We start from the raw sequence: 19,962 nt of genomic DNA, 5'->3' as shown, positions 1-19,962 counted from the left end.
TTGATGATTTTTGCGACAATATTCATCGAAATTGTTTCAAATTTGGTATTTGAAGTTCGTAATAGATATATACAGCCTATGACAGAAAATTGTTTGTGCAGGTCGACGTCTTCGTGTAGCCCCCATATAACGGTACTTCCCGATATTCGGTATTTTGATGATTTTAGCGATGGTATTCACAGGAATTGTTTCAAATTTGGTACTGGAAGTTCGTAATGGATATTACAGCCTATGACAGAAAATTGTCTGTGCGGGTCCACGTTTTCTTGTAGCCCCCATATAACGCTACCTCCCAATATTTGGTATTTTGATGATTTTAGCGATGTTATTCACCGAATTTGTTTTAAGTGTGGTATTTGAAGTTCGTAATAGATACTACAGTCTAGGACAAAAAATTGTTTGTGCAGGTCCACGTCTTCGTATAGCCCCCATTTAACGGCACCTGCTGATATTCGCTATTTTCATCATTTGAGCGACATTATTCACCGGAATTGTTTCAAATTTGGTATTTGAAGTTCTTAATAGATACTGCAGCCTATGGCAGAAAATTGTTTGTGCAGGTCCACATTTTGCAGGTCGACGTCTTCGTGTAGCCCTCATTTAATGGTACCTCCCGATGTTCGGTATTTTTATGATTTTGGCGACATTATTCACCAGAATTGTTTCAAATTTGGTATTTAAAGTTCATAATGAATACTGCAGCCTAAGACACAAAATTGTCTGCGCAGGTCCACGTCTTCGTATAGCCCTCATATAATGGTACCTCCCTATATTCGGTATTTTGATGCTTTATTCACCGAATTGTTTTTAGGTCTCGCATTTGAATATTGTAAAGGCTTATGGCTTAGAACCTAATATAACGGCTACATTATGTACTTTGCAGATTTTAAAAGAATTTTAATTTTTTTGAAAATTGCCAAATTCGTTCCAAATGGTGAAGGGTATTCAAAGTTTGGCCCGGCCGAACTTACAGTTTTTTACTTGTTTTTTTTTTTTTTTTAATTTCAAGTTTCTTTAAAATGGTACAGGGTATTAAAAATTCGGCCCGGTGAGACACTTTTTGACGGTATGTTATCCGTATGGCTGATGATAATAAAAAACGTTCCACTAAAATATTCAATTGTTGTTCATTCGCACTCCCATTTGTTTGTGCTGTGATTTCATTACTTATAGGCAATTTCACATTATTAATATCATGGCCATAGTACTGATGACCTACTTTTCGTAAATTTCACTATAAAAACATTCTCATAATTAATAATATTGCCCACAAATAAAGAGTACAACCAAAATATGAGGTAAGTTTGCAAAATCTGGAAAATTTATTAGGAATCGCATCCGATTTTATTCGTTTTAACAATATACCTCGTATATTGTCTTTAAGTGTTGATAAAGTTCATTGTGATGCGAAAAAATGATGATTATGATGTTTATTCTCATTATCATCATTATATACTGTTTTATGTCATTTTGTTTGACTATCATTTAAATCTGTCACTTTTGTTGTATATGTAAGTGATATAGAGACAAGTTACATATTATACATTCGTTTGTGTGTTAATACCCTTTTATATACAGTTAAACAGGGTTATAACGAACACTTTATATCTCCTGTTTCCACTTTTTACAAAAATGTTTAGAGTATCTCATCCTCATGGAGAAATTCACAATATAAGCATGGTATGTACTTTAACTGGTCATGCTTCAGAAAAGGAACTATGACAATTTAACAATCAAAGGAAAGTGTGTGTGCATTTCACTAAGAATTCCAATTTACATTCCAAACTGATGTCTACAGCTATCAATGTTCTCCTCCATAGCCATATATGACTGTTCACCACACGATGTACGCTTTGCCAGAATAAATGAATGTATGAACATTTAATTGATTTGTTACTTCATTCGAATTCATTTAAAAATATTTGTGGTTTCACTTTCGATGGGGGGCACGCAATCGATATCGTTACATGGTGGTAAATTAAAATTTCATAAACAAGTCATTAAATCAATTAGAGGCAAGCAATTATGTAGTAATATGAAAACGTATGAACAAAATGAACTGTTTGAGGCTAAATCGAATACATTTGTCATTATGGATTTTCAGTGAAAGACTTTGTATAGACGTTTTTTCTATAGATCTTATGATATTTTATGGACAAAAGAATTTATGTAGGTCTTCAATGGATGTTCTGGAATAGAAGACTTCATGGGGGAATTCTGAAGATCTTCTATTGAGATAAGAAAATATAGATCTATTTGTAGCACTTCCTTACACAAATCCTTTTTAACGGGTTATGTATTCATGGAAAATTGTCTATATCAAGAGGACTTATTTTGTTAAACTGATAGAATATCATTTTATATCAAGGAACCTTTCTTTAAGAAAGTATTATGCCTAATTCGTTTATTCTCAAGCTCAATAAAATTGAACATATTTGACAGGTATATAAAAAGGAACCCGGTGCGCTTCGCTACCCCTTTTGAAAATATATATGGGAACTATAACTAAATCTGAACCGATTTCAAAATAATTTGACAAATTTATTTTCTGATCAAATCCCGTCACACATTCCAAATTTCATTGGAATCAAACATGCATATCGTGTTTGGTGCATCAAATAAACGAAATCGGACGAAAATATATATGGGAGCTATAGAACAGTGTTGGCTTGTTTGTTCGGGATACCATAGTATTTTGTTGTTGCAAAATGGTCAGGCTTAATCCCTTTATTGTTTTTTTAAAGCTATATCCATGTTCATTTTAAAATCCGTTACACATTCCTAATTTCATTGAAATTAGAGATACATAGCGGGTTTGGTGCATCAAATACAAATATATCCAAATCTGTACCGATTTCAATATAATTTAGCAAATTTATTTTTGTTCCGAATTCCGTTACGCATTTCAATTTTGGAGACTGTATCTGTAATCAATCAATAGATATGTGCATATAAAATCTAAATTTTTGGAAGATACCTTCGATTATGATGCTATATCTCCAGTTCCAAGTGGAATTTCAAAAATGTATATAGCCTATGTTACTTTCATGCGATGTTGTAGTATACTTGGAAATTTCCGCTGTGCAGCGGTTTCGAGTCTATAAATTAAAAATAAACAAACATTTTCCTCTTTTATAGATATAGATATGTGATAATTTTATAAAAATCGCTGACTTGTATCGAAAGTTATGACAGATAATAGAATTGAAAATGGTGACCCTTTGTAAGTGAGTTATCAGAAAGGGTTCGCAGTTATATATAAACTTCACAAAAAATGTTTGTATGTTTGAAATTTGAAGAGAGTTGAATGCTTATTTCGCTTTTTTGAGCGATTTGATTATCAAAATTTTGAATCCTATGTGGGGGACGTACAAGATCTTGTGATGACAGAAATATTGAGATGTGCCAACTCCGAATGGAATTGGATGTTAATTTCGCGATTTATGAGCTTAACTGATATTCAAAATTTTGACCCTTTGTGGGGGAGATAGCAGAAGTAGTGGACCGATTTATCCCATTTTTACACCAGATCTTGGGTTAATGAAAATATTGTGATATTTGTAATTTGAATCGGTCTCTTACACTACATTTTAAAAGAGTATAATTATTCTGATTTACTGATATTTTTTATTTTCGCACCTGACCTAGCACTAATGCAAATTTTAGGATTTGCAAAGTTAGAGCAAAATCGGATCATCCTTTCTCTTTATGTGTAGTAAAATATTTTCTCAGAAAATGTCGACCTTTTTGGGGAAGGTACTAGAAGGAGTGGGCCAATATTGTCCATCTCCGAACTCGATCTAAGTTTGACAATAATATTACGATGTCTCAAGTTTGGACCCAAATAGGATACTCCCCTCGAGAGTTATAGTGCGCAGCCACACAGACGGACACGCGTGCGGACACCGCTAGATCGACTCCAAATGCCCTGAAACGGATTTGGTCTAAAGAGACCTAGGATCTAAACCCGTTTTTTCGATGAGACACGTTTTGGCCGTATCAAAGGATGTACACCCTCTCTAGCCATCTGGCTGAGGGTATAAAAATGTAATCAGCTGATAGCTCTGCAATACTAGGTGCGTCTGGTTACCCTAAACTTTGTAACAATCTGTTATCACAAAATATTTGCAAAAGAGTGTGATTTCGGAAAAAATTTCAGTGAGGGTTTGCAAATTCTTGCTGGACAATTTTCTTCTTACAATCACTTGGAACTCTTCTTCTTCTCCTTCCAGTGATTTATATTCGTACAAGCAATTTAAAAACATCTTTATTTTGGAAATCGCAAGCGTAATTGTTTGTAACCAGACACACCTAATTTTTTTGTACATGGATTTAGCTATTATTAAAATATTTCGAAATCGAATATTTTTCATGGTCATCGATTCTGTCATTTTTCAAATAAAAGTTCATTTAAATAAAATTAACTGATTGGCGTTCCATTGTATATAAAACTGTTATTTATTCCATATTTGACGAATAAACATTTTATCAATCTTTTCCAGTCTTTAACATTTAAAAAAACTAGATTTTTATAGAATAAATCATCTTTTCTTAGCGAAATTATACTCAAAGATAACTGACATGATATTAGAAGCTAATATAAATTTATTTTTACATTTAGTTACAAAAATTTATAATTTGAGTATAAATATAAATAATACCGACTACTGGGACATGCCGAACATAGACGTACTTTTAATTTTTATACTTTCTTATTGATTCAGTTCAAATTGTAGATATAAGTAGTAACTGTATTGTCGCAATTATGTCTCTAAGACATGAAGCTATAGCTAAGAAAAAATTTTGTTAATTTTTAATCACAAAGACAAAAGAATTTATGTAGGTCTTCAATGGATGTTCTGGAATAGAAGACTTCATGGGGGAATTCTGAAGATCTTCTATTGAGATAAGAAAATATAGATCTATTTGTAGCACTTCCTTACACAAATCCTTTTTAACGGGTTATGTATTCATGGAAAATTGTCTATATCAAGAGGACTTATTTTGTTAAACTGATAGAATATCATTTTATATCAAGGAACCTTTCTTTAAGAAAGTATTATGCCTAATTCGTTTATTCTCAAGCTCAATAAAATTGAACATATTTGACAGGTATATAAAAAGGAACCCGGTGCGCTTCGCTACCCCTTTTGAAAATATATATGGGAACTATAACTAAATCTGAACCGATTTCAAAATAATTTGACAAATTTATTTTCTGATCAAATCCCGTCACACATTCCAAATTTCATTGGAATCAAACATGCATATCGTGTTTGGTGCATCAAATAAACGAAATCGGACGAAAATATATATGGGAGCTATAGAACAGTGTTGGCTTGTTTGTTCGGGATACCATAGTATTTTGTTGTTGCAAAATGGTCAGGCTTAATCCCTTTATTGTTTTTTTAAAGCTATATCCATGTTCATTTTAAAATCCGTTACACATTCCTAATTTCATTGAAATTAGAGATACATAGCGGGTTTGGTGCATCAAATACAAATATATCCAAATCTGTACCGATTTCAATATAATTTAGCAAATTTATTTTTGTTCCGAATTCCGTTACGCATTTCAATTTTGGAGACTGTATCTGTAATCAATCAATAGATATGTGCATATAAAATCTAAATTTTTGGAAGATACCTTCGATTATGATGCTATATCTCCAGTTCCAAGTGGAATTTCAAAAATGTATATAGCCTATGTTACTTTCATGCGATGTTGTAGTATACTTGGAAATTTCCGCTGTGCAGCGGTTTCGAGTCTATAAATTAAAAATAAACAAACATTTTCCTCTTTTATAGATATAGATATGTGATAATTTTATAAAAATCGCTGACTTGTATCGAAAGTTATGACAGATAATAGAATTGAAAATGGTGACCCTTTGTAAGTGAGTTATCAGAAAGGGTTCGCAGTTATATATAAACTTCACAAAAAATGTTTGTATGTTTGAAATTTGAAGAGAGTTGAATGCTTATTTCGCTTTTTTGAGCGATTTGATTATCAAAATTTTGAATCCTATGTGGGGGACGTACAAGATCTTGTGATGACAGAAATATTGAGATGTGCCAACTCCGAATGGAATTGGATGTTAATTTCGCGATTTATGAGCTTAACTGATATTCAAAATTTTGACCCTTTGTGGGGGAGATAGCAGAAGTAGTGGACCGATTTATCCCATTTTTACACCAGATCTTGGGTTAATGAAAATATTGTGATATTTGTAATTTGAATCGGTCTCTTACACTACATTTTAAAAGAGTATAATTATTCTGATTTACTGATATTTTTTATTTTCGCACCTGACCTAGCACTAATGCAAATTTTAGGATTTGCAAAGTTAGAGCAAAATCGGATCATCCTTTCTCTTTATGTGTAGTAAAATATTTTCTCAGAAAATGTCGACCTTTTTGGGGAAGGTACTAGAAGGAGTGGGCCAATATTGTCCATCTCCGAACTCGATCTAAGTTTGACAATAATATTACGATGTCTCAAGTTTGGACCCAAATAGGATACTCCCCTCGAGAGTTATAGTGCGCAGCCACACAGACGGACACGCGTGCGGACACCGCTAGATCGACTCCAAATGCCCTGAAACGGATTTGGTCTAAAGAGACCTAGGATCTAAACCCGTTTTTTCGATGAGACACGTTTTGGCCGTATCAAAGGATGTACACCCTCTCTAGCCATCTGGCTGAGGGTATAAAAATGTAATCAGCTGATAGCTCTGCAATACTAGGTGCGTCTGGTTACCCTAAACTTTGTAACAATCTGTTATCACAAAATATTTGCAAAAGAGTGTGATTTCGGAAAAAATTTCAGTGAGGGTTTGCAAATTCTTGCTGGACAATTTTCTTCTTACAATCACTTGGAACTCTTCTTCTTCTCCTTCCAGTGATTTATATTCGTACAAGCAATTTAAAAACATCTTTATTTTGGAAATCGCAAGCGTAATTGTTTGTAACCAGACACACCTAATTTTTTTGTACATGGATTTAGCTATTATTAAAATATTTCGAAATCGAATATTTTTCATGGTCATCGATTCTGTCATTTTTCAAATAAAAGTTCATTTAAATAAAATTAACTGATTGGCGTTCCATTGTATATAAAACTGTTATTTATTCCATATTTGACGAATAAACATTTTATCAATCTTTTCCAGTCTTTAACATTTAAAAAAACTAGATTTTTATAGAATAAATCATCTTTTCTTAGCGAAATTATACTCAAAGATAACTGACATGATATTAGAAGCTAATATAAATTTATTTTTACATTTAGTTACAAAAATTTATAATTTGAGTATAAATATAAATAATACCGACTACTGGGACATGCCGAACATAGACGTACTTTTAATTTTTATACTTTCTTATTGATTCAGTTCAAATTGTAGATATAAGTAGTAACTGTATTGTCGCAATTATGTCTCTAAGACATGAAGCTATAGCTAAGAAAAAATTTTGTTAATTTTTAATCAGCCTGTTTTCTTTTTAACTTGGCAAAAATTTGCCGAATTCCCCTACATGTTTATCGTTTGAATGTTTGGCCGGCCGGCATTTGTGAGCATTATTTATATCGAGATTTTACCACTTCAAGTCTACACCAAATAAATATTATTTTTGTAATCATTGGCAACACTGTTGTTAATAGCACATTAAAAGAGAAAATGTCGCTAAAAGAGAATCATAACAAAACGTTTGCTCTTTTGGTTCAATTCTCTCTGTTGTGCTCAAAGAATGGAATAGCAGAAGGGGGAAATACATTTTTAATATCGTTGTATGTGTGTATGCCGTCTCTTGTTATTAATCATTTGGCTTCATTCATCGTATATCCCATATGGTCTAGTGGCTAGGATATCTGGCTTTCACCCAGAAGGCCCGGGTTCGATTCCCGGTATGGGAAATTTTTTTTATAGTTTTTTTTTTCATTAATGATTTTTTTTTAATTTTTAAAGAATGTACTTTTTACGATTTCTACTGCAAACATTTGCTTTTACCCTAACCTATGCTAATTTAACACTTGCACTTGTCCCCTAATTGATATTTTGGTTTTATATTCTTTTGTTTACATTTCACCTTCAGTTTGCCAAATTAGCAAAAATTTGAAATCGTATTAATTTTGGCAATGCCATTGTTAAATCGCTGTTGTTTTGAAATCTAATTTCTTTTAGCGTTTTTTGTTGTTTTTTTTTTTTTTGGTATTACAACAAATAAGCCGTATTGCTCTGCTTTTTTATCTATTATAGGAAACAAGTGTTGTCCAATTTGTACTCTACCCACCTGGTGGTAAATACCCCGTTTAATTGTTTTGTGGTCGTGTTCATTGTCGCACTGCTTTTGCCGATAGATATCCGTTGTCTCGATGCCATTGTTGTTGTTATTGTTGCCGTTTGCTGTCGGTACGATTTGATAATTGAATTTTGTCGTCGGCATTATTTTGCTGTATTCATCTTCCCTATAAAAGAAAAGAAAAAAAAAAACAAGACCAAACAAATGCACAATTAGTTAAGACAGTTCTATTGCGAATTTATAAAGTATGTAAATATTTGATTAGTTAGAAACAATAATTATAGGCACATGTGGGTGAGGAGGTTATGCAATGCGGGTGAGGAGGTTACTACTACCGCATGGGGTGGATCTAAAAATTTGTAGAATATGAGAAACATGAAAGTGCGTTATAAGTTATAACTCCGAGATTTTTCTTTCTTTATTAAGAAGCAATTTGTTTTGCAGGGCAATATCTGTTTCTAATTAGAAAAATAGTATGGAAGTTCACAAATATTAGATCCCTTTTGAAAACTCCTGTTTGATACTATAATATCTCTAACAATCTAACTTAAACTTGAAGGAGGAATGAACTTATGTATTCCAGACCCGATTCCCAGAGATTAGAAAGAAAGTAATTGGCCTATATAATATCTATTGATCTTCCACTAAAAAATCAGAGAGAGTACCTGTTGGTTTTCTAAGAGAAAACCTTGTGTATATAAGGCTAGCTTACACATCATGTCTTTCATATTTAGCATTTTTACAGCATACTTTTAGTCAACTTATAAAATAATTCTTTATAGTTGAAACAAGTTAATAAGTAACAGTCGGTATTACCGGCAGATGTATACCTTCAGCCAATGTTTGATTATTAAAATATATTTTGACTTCTGTTATAATTACTGAAATTGTTGACCCTCTATGGAGTAGGTTTCCTTGGAATGGGCCAATATTGTCCATTTCGTAGCGGATCTAAATAAATATTATATAAATATTGCGACGTGCCAGGTTTGGACTATACTGGTCAATTCGTTGACTTGATATGAGATAATTTTTAGAAAATGTGCGTGACGTGCCAGATATAGTCGACCGAAGTATTCCATTTTCATACTTCATCTAATACACATAAAAATATTGGCATGAGCAGAATTACAAGAAAATCGAACATTTATATCCAATTTTATGCGAAATCGTACATTCAATACTTATCTCAGGTTTCTAGTTGAGAGAAATATTTAGATATAGCAAGTTGAAAATCATTGCTGACTTGTTATGACATATAAAAGTATTAAAAATGTTGACCCTTTTGTAGAAGAGGTACCGGAAGGGGTTCGCAGACATACACCATCTTCATGTGTGAAATTTTAAGAGAGTTGGAAGTTATTTTCGCTTTCTTTGAGCGTTTTTTTTTTTCAAAACCTTGAAACCTGTATCATACCCTGTACCGGAAGTATCATAAGAAATAGTCCGATCTCTACCATATTTAACAGATTTTGTACTAATGGAAATATTGAGATGTGCTATGCCTGAATTGAATTGGATATTATTTTCGCGTTTAGTGGTTTCATAGGTATTGAAAATGTTGGCCCTTTGTGACCCTGTTCTCTACCAACTTCTTAGCAAATCTTGTATTAGTAGAAAAAATGGGATGTGTGAAATATGTAGAGAACCCGATGCTTATTTCGTATTTTATAATCGTTTTGATTCTTCAACATTTTAAACATTTGTGGGGGAGGTACCAGAAGAAATGGTCCGATCTCTACCATCTTTATAAAAGATCTTGTGTTAATAGAAAAATTGAGATGTGCTGAGTCTGAATGGAATAGGATGTTAATTTCGCGTTTTATGGACTTCATGAATAATCAAAATTTTGACCCTTTGTGGGACAGGAACTAGAAGCAGTGGATCGATAAAATCCATCTTCACACCAGACCTTGGGTTAATAAAAATATTGTGATGTGTGTAATTTGAAGACAATTAGACTCACATTGCTTGAGAGTTAAAAATGTTAAAAATTTTGACCTTTTGTCGGGGAGTTACTTGATGAGATGGACCGATATTTTCTATTTTCGCACATAACCTAGCACTGATGCAAATATTAGGATTTGCAAAGTTAGAGAAAAATCAGATTATCCTTTTCTTTCTGTGCAGTATATATATATATATATATATATATATATATATATATATATATATATATATATATATATATATATATATTTAATTCGACTTCTGTGGGAGAAGTACCAGAAGGAGTGGACGTTTATTTCCCTTCTCCGAATTGTTGCCACAAAACATGCAAGTAGTGCTAGGTTGGTGTTCCGTAGGCGAATACAACCTTCAATACTAAAATGCGCAATATATTTCCTAGGATATAAAATATTTTATCTCACCATAATCTTTTTAAGACAGAACTTCTTATAACTTTGTTTTTGTATTGTGTCAGTAGTTATAAATTACGTATATATATTTTTTTGATATTAGACACAGGAGTCAATTAGGTGTCACATCAGATAATATGAGATTTGATAACTATTTTGCATTTAGGTTTTGTTATCATTTTCAGTGAAAAACTATAGGCTTTATTCAGAATAATATAGGCAACAAAATTTCCAAGGAATCTTTAAAGAAAGTTTTAGTATGGGAGATAATAATTTGATTGCTTGTGGGAGAATATTTGATCCCTATAAAAATATCAACAGCCATCTTAACTTGAAAACCGGGAGAGATGTTGTTACATTTCTCCCATGTTGCAAAGTATATAATGTTGGGCGCCACATGAAATTGTGGTTTAATTTGTATGGAAAGGTACGAAAAAAATATTTAATATTTAAACAATGTTGCCAAATATGTATATAGGTATGGTTATGTATAGTATAGGTCCATATATGTACAGAGTGAGATAAAAAAATTCAGCAAAGTCAATCGCCATAATTTTTACTTTTTTCTTTCAATTTTTTTGCATCAATGCAAAAAATGTCGGAAATAGCATAACATTTTAGAATAAGTTTCGATTTGTTCGAATTAGTTAACTTTGGCAGGAATTAAGGCCTTCAAACGGCCAATGAAACCGTCACATGCTGCCCGAATGTTGCTCTGCAGTATATTGGGCCATTCCCGTCGAAGCGCTTTCTTGAGGTGATCGATACTTTGGTATTTTTTAGTACCAACCTTGCTTTCCAAAGTACTCCAGATACAATAGTCCCACGGATTGGTATCCGGAGATTTTGGTGGCCATTGTGCACTGGAAATGAAGCGAGTAACCTCATTTTGTAACCATCCTTGGGTGGCGCGTGCTGAGTGCGATGGTGCTGAGTACTGTTAGAATGTCCAAGGTAATGTTCACGATAATATTCGGCATTTATTCTGATGCCACGGTGGATTAATACGAGCGGAGAGCGACCAACGGGGGTTATGGCGGCCCACACCATCACCATGGCCGGCGCTTGAGTTCTGGTGGCCAATCGAAGGTGTACATTTTCAGTTGACCTCCTTGTCAAGTAAACACGATCATTTTGTTTGTTTACAAACTCTTTAGCTCTTTTGAGACTATTTTCTTTCTATTGCGGCATAAGTTCTTGCACTTTTTTATACCCTCCACCATACTATGGAGGGTATATTAATTTGGTCATTCCGTTTGTAACTCCTCGAAATATTCATGTCAGACCCAACAAAGTATATATATTCTTGATCAGCGTAAAATTCTAAGACGATTTAGCCATGTCCGTCTGTCTGTCTGTGTGTCTGTCTGTCTGTTGTAATCACGCTATCTTTCGAACAAATTGAGATAGAAGGCTAAAATTTTGCACACATGTATATTTTCTCAGTAGGCAGGTTAAGTTCGTAAATGGGCCATGTAGGTCCAAGTTATCATATAGCCCCCATATAACGGTACCTCCCGATATTCGGTATTTTGATGATTTTAGCGACATTATTCACCGGAATTATTTCAAATTTGGTATTTGAAGTTCGTAATGGATACTACAGCCTAAGACAGAAAATTATCTGTGCAGGTCCACGTCTTCATATGGCCCCCATATAACGGTACCTCCCGATATTCGGTATTTTGATGATTTTAGCGACATTGTTTACCGGAATCGTTTCAAATTTGGTATTTGAAGTTCGTAATGGATACTTCATCCAAAGTCAAAAAATGAGCCATGTAGATCCACGTCTTCATATAGCACCCATATAACGGTACCCCCCGATATTCGGTATTTTAACGATTTTAGCGACATTATTTACAGGGATTCTTTCAAATTTCGCATGTGAAGTTCGTAATGGATACTTCAGCCCATACCAGAAAATTGTCTGTGCAGGTCCACGTCTTCGTATAGCCCCCATATAACGGTACCCCCATATTCGGTATTTTGACGATTTTAGCTACATTATAAACAGATTTTTCTTCAAGTTTCGCATTTAAATATTGTAATAATTTATGACAAAAGTTGCCTATGCAGGCCCACGTCGTCGTATAAGCATTCGGTACTTTTAAGATTTTAACAGAATTTTTAACGGTTTTTTTTTTTTGGAAATTGCCAAATTTGTACCAAATGGTGGAGGGTATTAAAAGTTCGGCCCGGCCGAACTTACAGCTTTTTTACTTGTTGAATTTTTGGCTTTACCCCGATCTCATTTTTCAATATTTGCCGAATGGAATATTGCGATATGTTCAGCGATGGTACGAGACATCACGCTTGAATTCAATCACGAATAACTTTTTTTCTGGAAAATTCTCACCAAAATGCTTTTGTACACTTATAAACAATAGAATGAGCTGTCACTGGAATAATTTTAATAGCTGTCGGACGAGTGGCTTAGAAATGACAGCAGTCTGAAGTTGGTTGCAGTTTTTTCATCTCTCCCTGTAAATTAATATAAATACACTAAATACGATACCCTTGTATTTAGTGTATTTATATTAATTTACAGGCAGGGACCTCATATGGCTAAGTATGCAACGTTGGGCGCCACATGGGAAGGGGTTGGCCAGGTATGGAGAATTCTGAAACTTTAGAGGATTTTAAATCGACCACAAGGAGACAGGTTCTTCGATACTGAACGTATCATATGTGATTTCTGTTTTAACGATAATATTTAAATAAGATACAAAAATTAAAAAAAAACCTATCGTATCATCCTTTGGCTGAACTACATATCAAATCTGATATTGACTTCGATTTGAAAAGAAAAAACTGAAAATCGAAGTCGACTTTTTTGGTATAGACAAAAATCGAAAAAACTAAAATTCTATTTTTTTCAATGATTTTTTTTTGGCGCATTTAATTTTGAAACATGAAGTTATTAATCCGCCATCCCACCCTATTAGCTACAGAGTTTTTAATATCTCTCCAAAGACAGTCATTGAACTGAAAAAAAAACTCCACCCTCCTCAATGATTACCTAGTCTAACGGTCATTGCACCTAGAAATAACATTCATGAACTGACAATGCCAATATCCACACACTATGACTTCTCTCAATCTATTGGATGTAGGTAATGATTGACATCAGCAATCACGCGACGGCTGTTTCGAACAATTCTATTATCTGACATCGGAATAACCGTAAAAATAACTGATTATTGCAGTGTCACACAGTGTCGGGGTGTACTTCAAACCCCTTGGCCAATTTCAAGTTCATACGACAAAGATTACGACACACACGAGTGGTAGTGGAAGGGTATTTTGCGAGTATTAATCGATAATCGTATTGTTTACTTGGTCGTCAGTTATATTGGAACCAATAGCAAGTGTCCGTACTATATTTTTTTTTTGGTGATAAGACATTGTTTGGCATTTGCGACATGGAATTTTGCGCTAGTTTTGCCCACAAATGAAAAATGTGTCAACCGCGAGGAGGAAGTGAAAGTGTGAATGTGGCGAGACGAAAATTAGTTGACAAAATTTTGGCCACTCTAAAAATTATAGATTTTTGTTTAGATTTGCGAAATGATAATTTTGTTATAAAATACAGTTCCTGGACATAGAATGGGAATAATTTGGAGGAAAGTTACCAAAACAAGTGGATCACTTAATAAATAATAAGTGTGTCTATTTACTCGATATGTGATAACAAATTTGATTGGATGTTTTTTTTTTCTTAGAAGACCAGAAAGTGAGAGCGGGAGGAGAGATCCATATTGACAATTGAGTTATTGAGAGTTTCGAGGCATCTGCTTTTCGGTATTTGGAAGTTTTTATCGCCAAGTTCCCGCCAAAGTGGTTGTACTTTTACACTGGGATTTTATGGGATGAAAATTTACCTTATAAAAATTTTGTAGTACAGGTCCACGCTTTGATAAATTTTCCGGCCGTAGCGAATGCAATTTGACAAAAAATATATTGAAATCATTAAAAAATGCAAATATTAAAAGTTTTTCTTATCAAATATTCAGATCTAAAGGTTAGGTAGCAAAGAGAGGGCCAAAAATACACATTAAGGTGTTTAAGAAAATACATCCAGTTTATTGTTCTATATGGGTTAAAATCCGTAAAACATATTTATATATACATCAGATAGGAGAAATTCTGTTTTGCGATGAACCTTTCATTAACGTGAATAGCAACAATTGACGATAAGATGATAAGTTCGGTGGTTTATGAAGGTTGAACGATAAGCGTGCTACCAAGTGAGGCCGAGACCAATACAAGATGATCTAAATCAGTTCAATTGAAAAGTTGAGTGGGACTCGGAAGACTTTTACAACCTCTGCCATAAAAAAATAATTAATTCAAAAAATACGAAATCTAAGATAGATATAGAAGGAAAATAGAAGGGCGGGGGTTGGAATTCAAAGACATTGGGTCTGTAAATTTCTTCATCATTGACTGAAAAATATTTTCAGTTTTTTAATAACTTTTATAACTCTTCGAAAAAAATAATAGTCAGGATGACCAAATCTTAATCACTATTAATTTTAACCAGTCTATGTTGTGACGACATCCGTCCGATATATGCAATACAAATACTTATTTTCAATCTTATATAAAGTCTTCATATTGAAGGATAAGAAAGGATAGGAGAATTATACGTAAATACAAGGTGAGATGAAGAATCTTCAACCAACTTCAGACTGCTGTAATTTCTAAGCCACTCGTCCGACAGCTGTTAAAATTATTCCTGTGACAGCCCATTGTTTGCAAGCGTACAAAAGCATTTTGGTGAGAATATTCCACAAAAAAAGTTGTTCCTGATGGAATTCAAGCGTGATAGTGTAATTTCTTTATATTTGGCTGGAAAACCACAAGTGCCTATCGTTAGAGTAAAAATCTAAATTCTAAAAAATCTAAATCTATTGTGTCTCCTACCACCGCTCGTTACCGCGAAGCTGGTGGGGTAGCCTGATGTCAAGGAAGTGGACAAAAGAAAACAGCAACATCAGCAGAAATGATTCGAAAAGTAAAGAAGCGACTTGATCAAAATCTGCGTCGCAGTGGCCGAAAAATGACCCGTGAGCTGAAAAATGAGCTCGGGGTAAAGCCATTACAATTCCAAAAAGTGGAAGAACTTACACCGCAACAGAAAGAAAGTAGACTCAAAAGAGCTAAAGAGTTGCTTTGCTTGGCCGAAATTGGTGAACTGTCGTATTGGGTTTTCTCCGATGAGAAAACATTCGTTGTCCAGCAGTTTGTAAACAAACAAAATGATCGTGTGTACTTGCCAAGAAGTCAGCTGGAAATGTGCACCTTCGGTTGGCCACCAGAACTCAAGCGCCGGCCATGGTGATGGTGTGGGCCGCCATAACAGCCGATGGTCGCTCTCCGCTCGTAGCTCAGAATAAATACCAAATATTATCGCGAAAATATTCTGGAGGGTGTATTAAAGCCTTGGGCAGGCAAACATTTTGGCCGCAGACCTTGGACATTCCAACAGGACTCAGCACGCGCCACCCAAGACTGGTTACAAAATGAGGTTCCTCGCTTCATTTCCAGGGCACAATGGCCACCAAAATTTCCGGATACCAATCCGTTGGACTATTGTGTCTGGAGGATTTTGGAAAGAAAGGTTGGCACTAAAAAATACCAAAGTGTCGTTCAACTCAAGCAAGCGCTTCGCCGGGAATGGACCAAAATACCGCAGAGCAACAAGCGGGCAGCGTGTGACGATTTCATTGGCAGTTTGAAGGCCATAATTCATGCCAAAGGTGACCAATTCGAACAAATCTAAACTTTTTCTAAATTTTGATGCTATTTCCAACATTTTTTGTTTTCATTCAATAAAATTTAAAAAAATGTAAAAATTAGGGCGTTTGACTTTGTTGCAGTTGTAGGAAAAGTACTAAATAGTACAAAATTTGGTATTTGGTGAAGTGATAGAGATAAAATTCTTAATTTTGATATTTAGATTCTTGATGGTACCTGTGTTTGAGATTTGGCTGTGGACGAAAAGTAAAAGTACTAAATGGTACTAAATTTGGTATTGGTGAAGGAATATAATTGGAATCCTAAATTTTGATATTGAGGTCTCTGTTGGTGTCTGGAAATTTGTTATTAGGGTCGCCTGTAGCCTGAACATATGAGGTGTTTTAGGAAAGGTGCACTATAATTATGCAAAAAGTACTGAATGGTACTATATTTGGTATTGGGTAAAGGAATAGAGATAAAATTCTTAATTTTGATACTTAGATTAATGATGATATCTGAGTTTGAGATTTGGTGCTGGTTTGTAAATGCGACCTTTATTTGTACGAAATGTACTAAATGGTACTAAATTTGGTATTGAGTGAAGGATAGAATTGGAATCCTCAATTTTGATATTGAGGTCTTTGTTGGTATCTGGAAATTTGTTATTTGGGTCACTGTTCATGTGTAGTCTGAATATATGGAGGTGTTTTAGTTGAGTTTGAGATTTGGCGCTGTTTTGTAAATGCGACCTATATTTGTACGAAATGTACTAAATGGTACTTAATTTGGTATTGTGTGAGTGAAAAGGGCTGGCATCCTCAAATTTGATATTGAGGCCTCTTTTGGTATGTGGAACAGAGATATGGTGGTGGTGTGAGAAATGTGTACTATAATGGTACGAAAAGTACTATATAGTACTAAATTTGGCATTGAGTGAAGGAACAGAGCTGAAATTTGATATGGATGTCACTGTTGGTGTCTGTGGTTGAGAGAAGGAGATGTTTTTAGATACGAGTACTATAACTGTACTAAATTTGAGGGAAATAAAAGACCTGAATAGACAATTTACTGTCTTTGACTGTAGTTTCCATTACGAACTCTAAGTACGAAATTTGAAATAATTCCGGGGGATAATGTCTCTAAAATCATCAAAATACCGAATATCGGGGGTATCGTTGTATGGGGCTATACGATATCGAGGATCTGTATATACCATTCTCTTTCAGGGAGTAAAGTATCAGAAATAAATTTTATATGCAGAATTTTAAACGATTCCATTTGAAATTGTGGCTTCAATCATCCAAATCGTGGACCGATATAGCCCATCTTCCCTACATGCAGGCCAAAAGACTGATCTGTACAAAATTTGTCGGCTTTATATTTTTCGAAAATGTGCGGATATAAAAGACTTATATAAAAGACTTTAACATTATAACCACAAAAACAGTTAGGTATCAATCCTAATTGCTAGACTAATAAATATTACTTTTTTTGAAATCACATTATGATTTAGGCCCTCAATCAAGTCCGTGGTATTTAAAATGAATCAAAAAAAAAAAAAAAGCAAGAGTTCATTATTCATTCATCATTTGACAGACACCTGTTGTTATCACTGCTCTTTTGCGGTTTAAAGTAGAAATGTTTTTCTTCTCTTCAACAGCAAAACAAAACTGTTAATGAAAAAGTAAAAACAATAACAAATCAGACGACGTACTACTACTACGTTTTTTATGTTATCAATAAATTAGAGATTATTATTTTTTTTTTCGTTAGCAAATACATACATACATGCGTTTTTTTATTGAATAGTGGGAAATTTTTTTGTGGGAGCTTGTGGCTGCTACAAATCAATTACGAAGCTGGAATGTGTAACGAGCGTCAGAGAAATGCCATGAAATTGGCAAATCATTCATTTAATATTGGAGAAATATGTGTGTGTGTACGATTTTTTTTTGTTTTGTTTTGAACATTGAACTTTTGCTTTCAATAATAATAATAATAATAGTTGCAATTGTTTATTTATGTTACTAATGATTGGGGGTTTTTTGAATGGTTGTGTATTTTTTTTATTATTTTCTAAAAATGCTTAAAGGAGAATTGCTGTAGAATTGCGAACCCGCTCATGTGAATTGTCTTTTTTTTGCCTAGACCCATAGAATATCAAATAATGTGTTGTTTTTTGTTATTCCGAAAAAAAATATTCTCACCGAAGGTTAATTAATTTTTGTTAAAAACAATATCTTTTTTTTGTTTTGTTTTAACAACCTTATTTTGTTTTTTCTGCATTAATTATACACACAAATTAGCCGATATCGCAGCAAATGGGATTCCATTGTAAATAGATATTGAAAGAAGAAAAACAAATTGTTTAACGGTTTTAAATGTTTTATTGTATAAACAATTTCATAAGTTAACCGACAATTAACCTGGGATACTGCAAACATATTTGCATAAACTCGTTGAGTGGGGTCGAAATTGTTATAATTTTTAAGAAATTACTTTTTTTTATTGTGATGGTAAATTTAATCTTTGTTTATAAACAGCATATACAATGTATGCCCATCACAGATAATTAAACGTGGACTTGTATGTGTGCGTATAGCGTTTAAGCACGTGTGGGAGAGAGATTGGGGGCAATTTGGGAATATTAAACATGTGATGATATATGTGTGAAATCTTAAACATTTATGGGCAATATTTGAGAAGGTATAAATCAATAGAAGGTATAAATATAGTAGTTAGTATTTTTAAGGAAAAGACTAGGCAACAAAGAAATTAAGATCTGTTGGGATCTGTTTTTATATCCTAAGCCGCATGGCTAGAGGGTATATAGGGTGAGATTAAAAAATTGCACCCAATTTCAGACTGCTTTAATTTCTTAGCCACTCGTCCGACAGCTGTTAAAATTATTCCAGTGACAGCTGATTACATTGTTTACAAGCGTACAAAAGTATTTTGGTGAGAATTTTCCAGAAGAAAAAGTTTTTCGTGATGGAATTCAAGCGTGATAGTGCGATTTCTTTATTTTTGGCTGGAAAACAACAAGTGGCTATCGTTAGAGCACTCCAGCATTTAAATGTCAATAAATCTTTTGTGTCTCGTGCCATTGCTCATTACCGTGATATTGGTAGCATAGCCGAACGTCAGGGAAGTGGACGGAAGAAAACAGCAACTCATCAGCAGAAATGGTTCGAAAAGTAAATACGCGACTTGTTCGAAACCCGTGTCGCAGTGGCTGAAAAATGGCTAGTGAGCTGAACATAAAGTAATATTCCATTCGGCAAATATTGAAAAATGAGCTCGGGGTAAAGCCATTGCAATTCCAAGAACATACACCGCAATAGAAAGAAAATAGACTCAAAAGAGCTTAAGAGTTGCTTCGCTTGGCCGTAAGTGGTGAACTACCGAATTTGGTTTTCTCCGATGAGAAAACATTCGTTGTCGAGCAGTTTGTAAACAAACAAAATGATCGTGTTTACTTGCCAAAGAGATTAGCTGAAAATGTGCACCTTCGGTTGGCCACCAGAACTCAAGCGCCGGCCATGGTGATGGTGTG

The 19,962-nt window shown here is 34.0% G+C and overlaps 1 protein-coding gene and 1 non-coding gene across 2 annotated transcripts in view; one reads left to right on the top strand and one right to left on the bottom strand.

Moving 5' to 3' along the window:
• LOC101898182 (facilitated trehalose transporter Tret1-2 homolog) overlaps positions 1-19,962 on the bottom strand; it is a 42,437-nt gene that overhangs the window by 5,169 nt on the left and 17,306 nt on the right. Inside the window, exon 2 of the mRNA XM_005180315.4 lies at positions 8,293-8,467. Coding sequence (XP_005180372.1) covers positions 8,293-8,467 — 175 coding nt within the window. The remainder of the gene's footprint in view (positions 1-8,292; positions 8,468-19,962) is intronic.
• Positions 7,844-7,915, top strand: TRNAE-UUC (transfer RNA glutamic acid (anticodon UUC)). Its single transcript has one exon. It is a non-coding gene; the product is annotated as a tRNA-Glu (tRNA).

The sequence above is a fragment of the Musca domestica genome, unplaced genomic scaffold (genome assembly GCF_030504385.1).
Source record: "Musca domestica strain aabys unplaced genomic scaffold, Musca_domestica.polishedcontigs.V.1.1 46, whole genome shotgun sequence".
NCBI lineage: Eukaryota > Metazoa > Arthropoda > Insecta > Diptera > Muscidae > Musca > Musca domestica.
This window is presented reverse-complemented; position numbering and strand designations above follow the sequence as displayed.